Source organism: Quercus robur, chromosome 9, assembly GCF_932294415.1.
Source record: "Quercus robur chromosome 9, dhQueRobu3.1, whole genome shotgun sequence".
Lineage (NCBI taxonomy): Eukaryota > Viridiplantae > Streptophyta > Magnoliopsida > Fagales > Fagaceae > Quercus > Quercus robur.
The window spans coordinates 48,811,385-48,825,129 of NC_065542.1; the positions used below are offsets into that span (position 1 = coordinate 48,811,385).

The following is a 13,745-nucleotide window of genomic DNA, read 5'->3' on the forward strand; positions in this document are numbered from 1 at the left end:
TTCTCAACAAAAAAAAAAAAAAAAGAAAAAAAAGTGAAACATAACATTATTGCAAAATTTTCAATAAATTTAAAATATTACTTCAAACTAAATTCTCAAAATTTTTAAGAATATTAAATGAGTTTTTTTATTATGTTAATAATTTATTATACATTATTAAATTTTATTTTATTTTTAATACTTATACTATTTGATTTGACCACGTAATTTGAGGTGATTTTTAATCTTTTATTTTTACTATTCAGTTTTAATATATTATAAATTCTACACTAAAATTTTAAGTTTTTAAAAAAATGATGAATTTAGTCACTAAATTATTATTCTAACAATTTAAATTGTATTATTAAATTAGTTTCTTTAATATACATTTTCCTTCTTATCCTTAGTATATAATATTACTACACAAATTGCCCTGACATTGGAACAGGGACATAATGGGAAATCAATTGAAAATAAAATGTTCAATAAGCGAGAAAATTTGTGATATTATACAAAACAATTAATTTAAAACCACATTTTTTTACCATTACTAATATAATTTTTTTTTTAAAATGGTAATATAATAAAAATAGTATCAATGATTATATGAATATAATATTTCTTCAACCACAATTTATTATTTTAACAAGTTGTTGAAAAGGTCATGAGAAATTTTAGAACCATATACAAACAAGGTTTAAGTGATAACCTAGTGATAATGTTATTTATAGTTTTTTTTAGGACAAAACTTAAATACAATACATTAAATGCTATTCCTTAGGTTCCCTTCTTAAAATTTAGTCATGTGACTACTTAACTAAAAAATACACTTCTATCCCATGAGAAAAAATTCACATGGCAAAATGTTAAAATGAGAACTTAAAAAACAACACCTAAGTACTGTACTTAAGTCTTGCTCTTTTTTATTTATTTATTTTTATGTCCCTTTTTTGTCATTTGAACCTCACCTTCACCTCTTATTTCCCTCCCCCCCCCCCCCCTTCCCCAATTATTTATGGAATATGATTCTTTATTTCAAGTTATCTCAATTTTGTCTATTTCTTAGTTAAGATTTTATCCTTCTGAGTTATTTAAAATATTAAATAATGAAGTCAATAATACAGCTTTAAATTTCTATCATGAAATGGGGAGATCCTTTCCCACCATATACCTAAGGTAAATTAAAAATGATAATTACACTCCCCTCCTTTAAAATTTGAAGAAATTAACACTCTCCAATTCTATTTAAATTATTAACATAATATTCTAAATTTCTATAAGAAACTCCTTTAAAAAGTTTAACCATAGTTAGTAAAAACATAAGATAATTTTAGAATAAAAATGAAAAGTTTATTAAGCACCAAAAGACTTGCAAGTTGCAACAGCAAATCTCTCCACTACCCATTTAAAAAATGAAAAAAAAAAAAAAAATCATACTTAATATTTTAAAATATTCTTTAATTAAATATTTAAAATAGTGGATTTTTATTCTAAAATTGATGGCAAGTTTGGAAACTTGCCTTTGAATAAAAACTTTGCATTTTTAATTAAAATGTATTTTGATCAAATGGATGTCAAATGCAAAGGAAAAAAAATCCCCAAAAAAAGAATTCTCAAACCAAACTGCCAAAGCTGACATGCATGTTGGCACATTTATAAAACTTGTGCCATGTACATCTTGTTGCCAATGCCATATGATGAACTTGTCATTGGTTTTTGGAATCAGAAAATATGGCAATGTTGACAGAATGATCATGAGGGGTGAGGAGTGCGGAGTGACTCTCGTGTCTGTTGGATTTACTTGGTCCAGGCCCCTGCATGTCAATGCTTTGGCAACTAACTGAAGTGAACCACAGCCATGTGTTTTTTTCCTTCTAGAACACTCCATATTGACTTTGTTGTGGCCTTTCAAAATTCAAAATAAATAACAATATTTTCTTGGAAGATATTGATAAAGAAGTAAAATATGAAATGATTAGTTTTATTCAAAAAAGAAGAAGAAAAAAGTAGTTGAAGAATCTAAAGAATGTGGGTGATGTGAAAAAAAGTCGGTGATGGCAATGACAATGTCAAAGTAATGTAGACTAGTAAAACCAACTTCCCTCCATCCACATTTTTCTCTCACTCTTTTCTTGGAGAGACTTGAGAATGAGTGTGAGTGTCATTCAAGAAGAAGGAAAGAAAAAAAATTATTAAAAAAAAATTGAGACGGGATAGGATTATGTGATTAAATGATTAAATTTATCATATTTTATTAATTTAAAATTTTTGGAGAATCGATAATTTAACAATTTTTATTTTTAAATTATTGAAAAGTTCATTTTTGTCCCTAAATTATTAAATTTTGTATAATTTAAGGGTTCATTTAGTTAGAGAAATGGAAAAGTGGGAGGATTGAAAATATTTAGTTTTCCTTCATATTTGTTTGGTTGAGAGATAAAAAATTATTTTGTTTGGTTAAGATAAAAAATGAGATAATAGAAAATAAATTTGGTAGAAATTTACTATTACTTCTCTATTAGATAAAACAAAAAATAACACATTATATTTTTATTAAAAATTTGTGTATGAATGAATAATTCATTTAAAAAAGGCACAAGAAGTTCAAGAACAAAAAATATTTTCTTAAAAAAAACTAAACTAAACTAAACTGACGTTAAAAGAAACAAATGAAAAAAAAAGAAAAGAAAAAAAAAAGGATAACTTCTTGGACAAGGCTGGGTGAATAGCAAAGAGGAAAAGACAAAAAGTAATGTAACGTACCTGGGTAATAGGTGAAGAGCAAGGAAGAAACAGACAATTTTGTTCAAAATGGGGGGAGAATTTTGTCCAAAATGCTTAGTCTCAGTTTGACTCTTATTTTCTTCCCAATTTGGAGAGATGAAGTTTGGGTAAGCTCGGAAAGAAAAACAACTGAACTTTACCAATCTTCTCTCTTCCTTCCCTTCTAACCAAACATCATTCCTAACTATTTTCTCTCATATTTTCTACTTTTTTTTTATCCTCTCTAAAATTACTCCAACCAAACATAGCATAAGTTTCTATGGACGACCCTAAAAAAATTTATAGAACCACCACTGAATTAAGCTCAATATGTTTATGAACAACTCGATTCTTTTACAACTCTAATCTCAATCTAAATTTCAAATTGGTAAAGTATAGTATATCCAAACTTTAATTTTTTTTTTTTTTTTTTGGTGTTGTGTGTGTGCTTTTTTTTTTTTTCTCTCGTTTGGAATTGTGGTAGGGATTTCAAGTTTTTTTTTTTTTTTTTTTTTTTTTTTTTTTTTTTTTTTTTTTTTTTTTTTTTTTTTCTCTCTCTCTCTCTTTCGGATACTTGACATGATTAATCATGTGGACATCACATGTTACCCAACTTTTTTAAGTTCTTCAATCATCCGAAAAAAAGGAACAGTTTGTTGATCTTCATATTGCACTTTAATAATTGCGGAGACTCGTTTGATTGATGTCGTATATATACCTGTTTTTCTTTCCTGGGTTATTGGTCTGGTTTCATTTTATTTTTTTAATTGTTTTTATATATAAAGAACTTCATTATTCTTTTAAAAAAAAAGAAAATTTATTATTGTTTAATGTTTATCATTCCATTGAATTTGTTTTTATGTGTTTTATAAAGAACTTCATTATCTATATTCATGATTAGACGTCACTCATTGCCATAAAACCAGCACTAAAGCTGCTGTTTTTCTTCTTCTCATTTCATTAATTTTAATAAAATTATAAAAACTCCCTTAAAGTTTAGTACAAGCCACACAACTATTTTATAATTTTTCGTAGTTAAATTAGATGCACTTCCCTCAAAATAAGACGTGAACATTATTTTATTATTATTATTATATGGTATGAACTTTCTTTTGATATATCACACTCAGCCCAGAAATAGTTTTTGATTTTATTTCTTGGGTTTGACTAACTTTTTAAAAACGAATCTCTTTTTGTTTAAAGAGAGATTATCATATTATCTACTAATTAAATAAATCTATTACTATTTATTATTGTATATATTTTTTTTAAAAAATCCTTTTAAAAAAGTATGTAAGTCAAAACTCTTATTTCTTTATTTCTAATTTTCTGAATAATCTAACAATAGGGCAAGGTATCCCCACCAGGGTACTTTTGAATGAGAGTTTAGACTCAGGGTTCGTTTAGATACAGTTTATTTTTGCTGAAACTGAAAACACTGTAGCGAAATTATTTTTAAATGTGTAAATAGTACTGTGGGACCCATTTTTAATGAAAAAGTTGCTGAAAAGTGTAATTTGTGGGACTTGTAAATAGTGCACGGGTGTACTGTTCACAGTTGACAAGTCAACTATTGCGGGCTGAACAAAAAAAAAAAAAATAGAAGAGAAAAACGCAGAACAGAAATGCAAACGCCAAAATCATCCAAAATCATTTGAATCCAAACGGGTACTTAGATTGACTTTGACGGAAGAATATATTACCATAGTTCTTTTTTCTTTTTTTAATTTAAGTTTTCTAAAACTTTGTTTCCAATAACAACTGTTCTTCATGCCATGTTTTCTGTAGTGAAAATTTTATTGCTCACGAGTCATGAGTCATGAGTCATGAGTCATAAGTCATAACATAGCTGTTTGGGTAGTTTCTTGCCAAGACAGTGTCTATTATTATTATTTCTCACAAAATGGGTGGGAAGGCGAACCCAATTCCAAAAATAAAGGTATCAATTGTTTCTCAAAAAAAAAAAAAAAAAAATCCTATCAAGATCACTGGAAATTTCATCTAATAACAACTCTAATGAACCTTTAAAAAGAGAGAAAGGCCAGGAAAATACCTCTAGTATACTATTGATTAGAGTTTTATTAAGAAATATCAGCCACATCGGTTAAGATTATAGCATTAAGGTGTGGAGGAATAATGAACCTAAAAAAGGATGATGATTTGGGAAATGGGATCCCACTAAGTTGGCCCTGTATTTCTAGTACAACAACTCTATACACAAATTGATAAGGTTATTAATTTTCTTGTACTTACAAGTTATTGTCATAATTCATAAATATTTAACAATGTCAAACTAAATTATGCTCATAATGATAAAGGACGATTTTTTTTAACATAAAATTTTAAGTTTATTTATTAATATAGTACTATTTTAAAATTTTAAAATTCTAGAAGACCATGGCCTCTTGGTCCCCGGGTTGATCTTATTCTTATGAGCCAGGGTATAGTGGATCGAGAGTAGGATTTGAGTTTTGTCTTTCTCAATGTTTGTGGGTATAAGAAGGCTAGAATACAGTGATATTTTTAGTTTTTTTAAAAATAATACAAAATGAGAAGTTTTTTTAAAAGTTGTGGTTAAGACTGAAGAATAAAAATAATGGTGTTAAGCCAATTATTGTGCATTCAAGCCAATTTTTTTTTTTTTTTTTTTTTTTTTTTTTTTTTTGTATTTTATACTTTTGAAAATTATATGTGTTGTCGTTGTCCCTTAAAACAAATCTTTAAAATAGTTGAGAACATATCATAATCAAACAGAACTTAAAAATATCTCTAGGTTAAATAATTAAAAAGCATAAATCCGATGATACAAAAAAGAATGGTACTCCTCAAAAAAAAAAAAAAAAGAATGGTACTCTTTCAGTCTCATGTGACATGTCCATTTCTGATGCTGGCTTTGATTTTATTTTATTTTATTTTTAGTATTGCGAACGCATTGTCATATGTTTTAGGGTGTGTTTAGATATCGTTTATTTTACTAAAAATTGAAAACTGAAAACACTGTAGTAAAACAATTTTTTAATGTATAAATAGTACTGTGAGACTCATTTTTAATAAAAGTTTTATTAAAAAAGAGGTTTGTGGGTCCCGTAAATAGTGCACGGGACCCACTGGAAAAGCCACCACAGCCACAGAACACTCAAAAAAAATAAAAAATAAAAAGGAAACGTAGACGCAGACGCATACGCAAACGCGTCCCTTTTCATCGGTACCCAAACGGGTACTTACTTGAAAGTTTTATTGGAAAGATATTGATACTAATAAATTTAAAAAAAAATTCTTATAAAAAAAGAAAAAGAAAAGAAAAACATAGATAAAGAAAAGAAAAGAAAAATCTTTTTAGCTGTAATCATGAAAAACTGAACTACGTGAATAAGAAATATCTATCAAAATATAAAAAAGCAATAAAAAGTGTTTCTTTGGAATAAAATGAAAAAAAAAATAAAGAAATATGATTCCCCATAAAATTAAACAATTCAAGAAGCAAAACTCTTATATACCCCACCCTCCCCTCCAAGTCTTGAACTGAGGCTCCAGCATTCCCTCCATACAGTAAGGCATGAGGAGGTACCATTCACTTCAATTTACTCAAATGGTAATTACGAGAAATTGAATCATATATGAAAAAGAAAAAAAGAATCTATGGACTCATGTGAAAGTAAATGTTACTTTCATAGTTTCATCAATCATCATAAGTTAACAACTTGTAATGAATGAAATTAGGTCTGTTCATAAGATTGTTAATAATATATATATATATATACATCTATCAAAACATAAGAGACAAGTTATAAAATGCAACAAGTTCTTTAAACATTATTTTTGCCCATGTCTACTTTTATCACTTAAACAATTCAATTCTTGAATGAATAGAGATTTGGTTTTAATATTTCTAATCCAAATATTTTTTGTTAATATTTGTCCAAATATTCTAAGATGAGTTGATAAGAAATAAACAATGAGTTGGTACCACTATAGGGGAAAACAAACAAAAGCACTTATAGGTTGTAGTTTCCTTGACAGTGAGAATGAAAAGGGAAAAGTAAAGTTGTGTTTTGAAATGGTTAATGGACTGATATTTATACTATTTGGAGAAAGTAATTATTGACAATTTGATTAATTATAAGTGTTTGAACAATTGAAAGGGTCAAGTATTATTTTATTTGAAGACAAGCTTCTTTAAGTTGTTGGACTAGTAAAACTTTTTTTTTTTTTTTTTTTAATTTGAAAAACACACACACACATATAGGGGAAGGGGGATGAGATAAGGAAATACACTTATACACCAACACCAAAACTGCATGTGGCAGTTAATGTCGCGGAGCAAGTGATAAACCCTTTCTCAATATCACACCTTACCGATGTGAGATGACTCGACAACAATAAGTATCTTTTTTTATTTGAGAAACACACACACACACGTATATAGGGAGACCGGTTATATTTTGAGGAACAAAATAGGGAGACTGGTTATATTTTTTGGATGTGCCAATATCATTTTGCCATGTATACTAAAGAAGAAATTTTAAGTTTGGGGGGGGGGGGGGGGGGGGGGGCAGCTACATGGCTCCGCCCTATGTGAAAGTAATGTTACTTTCATCAATCATCATAAGTTAACAATTTAGTAATGAATGAAATTAGGCGTGTCCATAAGATTGTTAATAATATATATATATATATATATATATATATCAAAACATAAGAGACAAGTTTTTAATGCAACAAGTTTATACATTATTTTTGCTCATATCTTCTTTTATCACTTAAACAATTCAATTCTTGAATGAATAGAGATTTGATTTTAATATTTCTAATCCGAAATTTTTTTGTTAATATATGTCCAAATATTCTAGCTCAAGGAAACTTGCAAAAGTGACCATAAAATATTGAAAAAAAGAAGAAAAATTTGTGAACCCAATCAGTTGTTCTTCATATATATACTTTCACTGATACCGTTTTCAAATGGTTCAACTGTTATGTTGGCATTAAGTGCCTAATTTAACCTAATCTACACTAGTTTTTTAAAAAAATAAAAATAAAAAAGAATGAATCAATCTTAAGAAAGAGTAGAGAATATAGAGATAATGTTTGTAAAGTGGATTCAAGAAGGGTCTCTGCAATGACCAAATCATGATTTACTGAACGTAAACTTGTCAGTAAAATGGATTCAAGAAGGGTCTCTGCAATGATCAAATACAATAACAAAGATTGGAAGCACTAGAACCACACATGTCTATTCACACACACACACACACAAAAAAAAAAAAAAAAAAAAACACTAAGGCTGTGTTTGATTCCTGTAAAATATTTTCCGGAAATGCTATTTTCGGGAAAGGAAAATATTTTCAAGTGTTTGGTTGCATTATGAAAGTTGTTGTAGAAAATATTTTCATGTGTTTGGTTCTATTCTGAAAATACTATTTTCCTACAATTTTTTCACATTTTTTCAGTTATTTTCTCAACACCAAACAAATTTTATTACAGAAAATTTCAAAATCACAGCCAAATCCCAATCCACAGAACAAATCACAGCCAAATCCCAACACCACACACCACCGAAACTCCAATTCAACCCATGGCAGCAAACTCCGGCAATCAAAAGCCACAACCACCAAAACACCACTACCACACCACCACAACAACAACAAAAATCAAAATCACACAGAAATCAAAATCACAGAGAGAGAGAGAGATCGGTGGGTCGAAGGCTTTGGGTCGAAGGCGAGATTGCACGGAGGCGAGATTGAAGGCGAGATCCAGCGGTGCGGTGCGATTGGTGCGGTGCTACGATCGACGAGACCGGTGCGATCTGGTGCGTGCGATTGTCGGATTGGAGCTCGGGGTTCGCCGGTGACGTCGAAGGCGTGATCTAGGCTCCCTCTTCTTCCTCTCGCTCTCTCTCTCTCTCTGTCCGTAAACCATTTGAAGTGAAACTAGGAATGGAAATGAATTTCAATGGTCAAAGCTTCTTTTTTACGGTTAAATGAAAATGATTTCCGGAAAATTATATTTTCAAAACCAACCAAACAGCCTATTTTACGGAAAATGATTTCCTGAAAGCGTTTACCACCAAAACAAACGCACCCTAAAGTCCAAAATGTTTGCTAATGAAAACAATATTCACGAGATCATTACATGTGGGACGTTTCAGGATAAAACAATCCTAAATCTCACATTTACCTCATTGCTTACAATGACAATTACATGATCAAATAATTTCATCCTAACAAGGTATACCAGCTTAGAGAGACACTTGTGCAACAACATAATTTACACGAACCAGCCTAGAGACGAGTCTAGCCAATTCAAACCATTTTGCCTAATTTTAACCTTTTTAATTACATCGTTAATTTGAATAAATTTTTCTTTTAAATTGGGTTGGAAGAATCTCCTTCAACTCATTACGTGGCAATTCATAAGACTAGCTAGTAATTTTATGACAAAATATTTAATCACATAATTCATAAAATCATTTGAACAAGTTGCATGACTATATATTTAGATCTGTAATTTCATCATTTTCATGCACAAAGCACATACTAAAAATAGAGAGTAAATTGTTTATAGATGCAATAAATACAGTTCTGAAATCATAGGGGACGTAGTCAAGCCCACTAGTTAAAGCAATTGAACAAGAACAAATATAATCGTTTGATTTATCGATATCATACTACTTATATGGACGATCTGAATTCTTATATCTAGAAAAAGCAAAAGCATTGGCACCTCTAGAGATTGCAGTGGCACCATAAATCTAAGTTCAAATATACAATAGCAACTAATAAACATTAAACAGAAGGAATTTATGGGGACTTTGGACTTGCTTTACTGTGACTAAAATGCTTGATATGACATTCCTTCCGCTTGTATTGATCAAAGTTGGGTATGAAGTATGAACGTATGAATTATTATTCGTGGAATTTGATCAACTAGGTTTACAAAAACACACACATAATTTCTTGGTGTCCAATTAGAACTCTCTCTCTCCTCTCATTCTCAACTCTCGCCACTCAGCAGCACCGAAGGCCGAAGCTGCTGAAGTCCTATCCAATGCCAATTTGCCACCACAACACTACCATTGATCCGCCACCACTGGCACTGAGTAAGTCCATTTCGCCTCTCTCCCCTTGCTTAGCTTGTTTGTTTTTATTTATTTATTTATTTAATTTTGGTGGGATTTGATATTTAGACCTTATGTTTTCATTTGTTGTGGATTTTGATATGTGGGTTTTGACTTTGTGTTTTTGAATCCTTTGTGGGTTTGCAAGTTATAGTGGTTGTTTTAGTTTGAAAATTTCAAACTGATAGAACCAATTGCCCCAATAAAAAAAAACCGCACTACGTAAGGTTGAAGAACCAATCACATTTGTGTAGTGTCAAAATTAGGGTAAAAACTGCACCAACCGCATCATGTACTCTCCTAATTTTAGAGGTTTATAAAAATTAAACTTGTCATTAAACTCAATCCGTCACTTTAATAGTTGAACTCGCCCAACCTGCTAAGAAATAAATATTATATCAATTAAGTTGTTATTGGCTTCTTATACAAGCCTAGCTCCACATATGTTTGGAGGCAAAATTTACATTTAAAAAAAAAAGAAAAAAAAAAGAAGTGAAGGCCCAAAAATGTTGATTTATTTATTTATATTTTTATAAAAAGTTAGGGATAAATTATTTTATACGTAATTTTGATAAGCCTGCCTGGTTGATGTCTTCCCACTGAAACGGTGCGTTTGCCCCCCTCGTTTCCACTGCAACTTCTCTCTCTCACATTTCAACAGTCATAAACACTTTCGCTCCGAATCCGAAAATCCAGTACAAAGCAGAATTCAACTCCATCATCATCATCATCATCATCATCATCAATAGATCAGAGCCGTGGATCGGAGTGGACCTGAAACATGGTGCTGATATCGGCCGTACGCGATTACATCAACCGGATGTTACAGGACATCTCGGGCATGAAGGTTCTCATCCTCGATTCTCACACGGTAATCCTCGTTCCCAAACACTCCTCCTCTTCATTTCTTCTTTTTTTTAACCAATTAGTATATTTTCTCTGTTTGGACTTTCGAATTTGATTTCCTAGAAAATTCTGAGTAGGATTTGAATTTCAATCTCTTTGTTTGGAAATAAAGAAGTAACTGCAACTGAATTCACAGACTGATATAACTTTAAAGCCTATGAATTCATTTTTTTTCTTCTTATTTATATGATTGACAATTTGAGTTTTTGGAATTTGAATTCTCTTTCCTATAATTATGTTCTACTTTGTTCATTAATCGTTAGTTTTATATTGTTGGATTCCATAGTTTCAATGTTGTAAAATTCAAAATGCCGTAAAGTGCAAATTTCGCGGAGAAGAACAATTGCTTGGGCCGTGTTTGAATTGCATGAAAATACTTCATTGTATTGTGTGCGCGCGCGTGTGCGTGCTGTTGCGTGTTCTAATGCATTGTCATGAAGGGTCTATGGAACCCTGCATCATGGATGTTGTTGAAAAAAAATTACAAATTCTCGTGATTTTGTTTTTGTTTTTTTTTTTTTTTTTTTTTTTTTTTTTTTTGTTTTTGGGATAAAATCCTTCTCGTATGAGAGAATGTTAGCTTCAATTGCTAATGGAATAATGCTAGTAACACAAAAAAAACCCATAACTTTGCCACAACTTGTTCACGAACCCACCACTCACAACTTGCCATGTGGACAAGTTGTGAAAAAAGTTGTGGGTTTTGTTATGGCCATTCAGTTTTTTCATGAGTAGTAGATAAACTGCCAATGCCCCTTTGTTGTTTGTTTTGATTCTGTTTACATTTTTTTTTGTTGGCTGAATCTACTGATTTGGAATTTCACCATTGTGCTAGATTCGGATTGGGTCTAGTGGGTTAAGAAGTAAAAGAGAGATACTCATCAATTTAGTTAATGATTTGCAGGTTAGTATAGTTAGTGTTGGGTATTCACAGTCAGAACTTCTTCAGAAAGAAGTATTCTTGGTAGAATTGGTAGATTCCATTTACAAATCAAAAGAACCAATGTCACATCTTAAAGCGGTTTACTTCCTTCGGCCCACTTCAGAGAATATCCAGCATTTGCGGCAACAGCTAGCTAGTCCTAGATTTGGAGAGTACCACCTATGTAAGTTTTGTTAATAATTTGAGAGGAGCAAAAATGTTAACTTGCCACTGAAATTATAATTAAATGTTTTAAAATTTTCATTGGTGATTATTGGCTATTGATTTGAAGCTTCTTTGTGTGTATCTGAATTTCGTACAGTTTTCTCCAACATATTGAAGGATACTCAGATTCATAATTTAGCTGATGCAGATGAACAGGAAGTTGTTCAGCAGATCCAGGTAACTCTTTCACCGACTAAAAACTGTTTTGCATTACTAAAAAATTTTTGGTTGATATTTTACTTTACTGTTTTTCATTTTAGCTACTCTGAAAAATAATATTCAACTCAACTTAGGGAATCTATCATAATTGAAAACGGGAAGAAAAATTGGGAAAAAAGGGTAAGCTTTTAGTATCTTTAGCATGTCATTGTCAAAGGCTTGCATATATGGGGTTGCTTAAACATGGTCTGAAACTCCAAATTCTTGTTCTGATGCATGAGTAGATGTTATCTTATTTGACCTTGTTTTTATGCCACCTCATATTAACTGTAAAGTTAGATATAATTGTTATCTCTATCTTGCAGGAATTTTATGCGGACTTTGTAGCAATTGATCCTTACCATTTCACTTTGAATATGCTGTCAAATCACATTTATATGCTCCCAGCAGTTGTAGATCCTTCAAATTCGCAGCACTTCTGTGACCGAGTTGTTGATGGTATTGCATCCATTTTTTTGGCCTTAAAAAGAAGACCTATTATTAGATATCAAAGGAATTCTGATATTGCTAAGAGGATTGCACAGGAAACAGCTGTAAGTGAAGCACTGGAAGCTATAGTGTAAATATTACTTGTTCATGATATATGTATTACTGAGTTTCATATGAAGTTTGTGCATTCTGTTCTCAGAATTTAATACACACGCATGTAGATGTTACTTGTTCATGATATATGTATCACCGAGTTTCATATTAATTTTAAAGCATTCTGTTTTCAGATTTTTTTTTTTTTTAATGTGTAATTTTTTTTTTTTATAATTTGATAGTTACAATAGGGGAGGGGGGATTTGAATCCTGGATGTTACAGACACACCAGGAGATCTGTTTTTAGAATTTCATACACACACGTATATTTTTTCCCCTAGAAACTGATTGATGATATGTGTATTCATGATATTTCATATCATTGTTAATTTTACTGGATGCAGTTTCTCCTTTGAATTTTACTATTTTAGGTTCATAGAAATCTGACTTTAATACTTTTTTGGGATGTATCAGAAGCTGATGTACCAGCAGGAAAGTGGGCTTTTTGATTTCAGGCGAATGGAAGTTTCCCCATTGTTGCTGGTAATTGATAGGAGGGATGATCCTGTGACCCCTTTGCTAAACCAGTGGACCTATCAGGTATTTGGGGTTGTCAGTACAGATTTTACCATTTATATGAGAAATGCCTCTTTGTTTTGATGTAACATGGATGGTTTTATCATTTATTGAACTCATTTATCACATCATGTTCCATAGGCAATGGTTCATGAATTGATAGGCATTCAAGACAACAAGGTGGATTTGAGAAACATTGGCAAACTTCCAAAGGATCAACAGGTTACATTGCATTTCCTGTTATAGTGCGCATATTTATTTTTATGTTTTGCGTTGCTAAGAAAATGATCTTTGTTCAATTCACACTCACAGGAGGTTGTGTTGTCATCAGAACAAGATGCCTTTTTCAAAGCTAACATGTATGAGAATTTTGGAGATATTGGGATGAATATCAAGCGATTGGTAGATGAATTTCAGCAGATTTCAAAGAGTAACCAGAGCATCCAGACAATAGGTTTGTATGAGGCTTGATAAATTCAGATTTACGAGATATTATGTTACTAAATTAGCATGGTG

The 13,745-nt window shown here is 30.8% G+C and overlaps 1 protein-coding gene across 3 annotated transcripts in view; it reads left to right on the top strand.

The window, feature by feature from the left end:
• Positions 1–10,432: 10,432 nt before the first annotated feature.
• LOC126698851 (vacuolar protein sorting-associated protein 45 homolog) overlaps positions 10,433–13,745 on the top strand; it is a 36,288-nt gene continuing 32,975 nt past the window's right edge. For all 3 annotated transcript variants that reach the window (XR_007646611.1, XR_007646612.1, XM_050396356.1), the window contains exons 1-7: positions 10,433–10,730; positions 11,670–11,871; positions 12,010–12,089; positions 12,437–12,664; positions 13,128–13,253; positions 13,371–13,451; positions 13,542–13,683. Coding sequence is in view for 1 of the 3 variants with exons in the window: in XM_050396356.1 (XP_050252313.1) it covers positions 10,641–10,730; positions 11,670–11,871; positions 12,010–12,089; positions 12,437–12,664; positions 13,128–13,253; positions 13,371–13,451; positions 13,542–13,683 (949 nt within the window). In the remaining 2 variants the exon portion in view is untranslated. The remainder of the gene's footprint in view (positions 10,731–11,669; positions 11,872–12,009; positions 12,090–12,436; positions 12,665–13,127; positions 13,254–13,370; positions 13,452–13,541; positions 13,684–13,745) is intronic.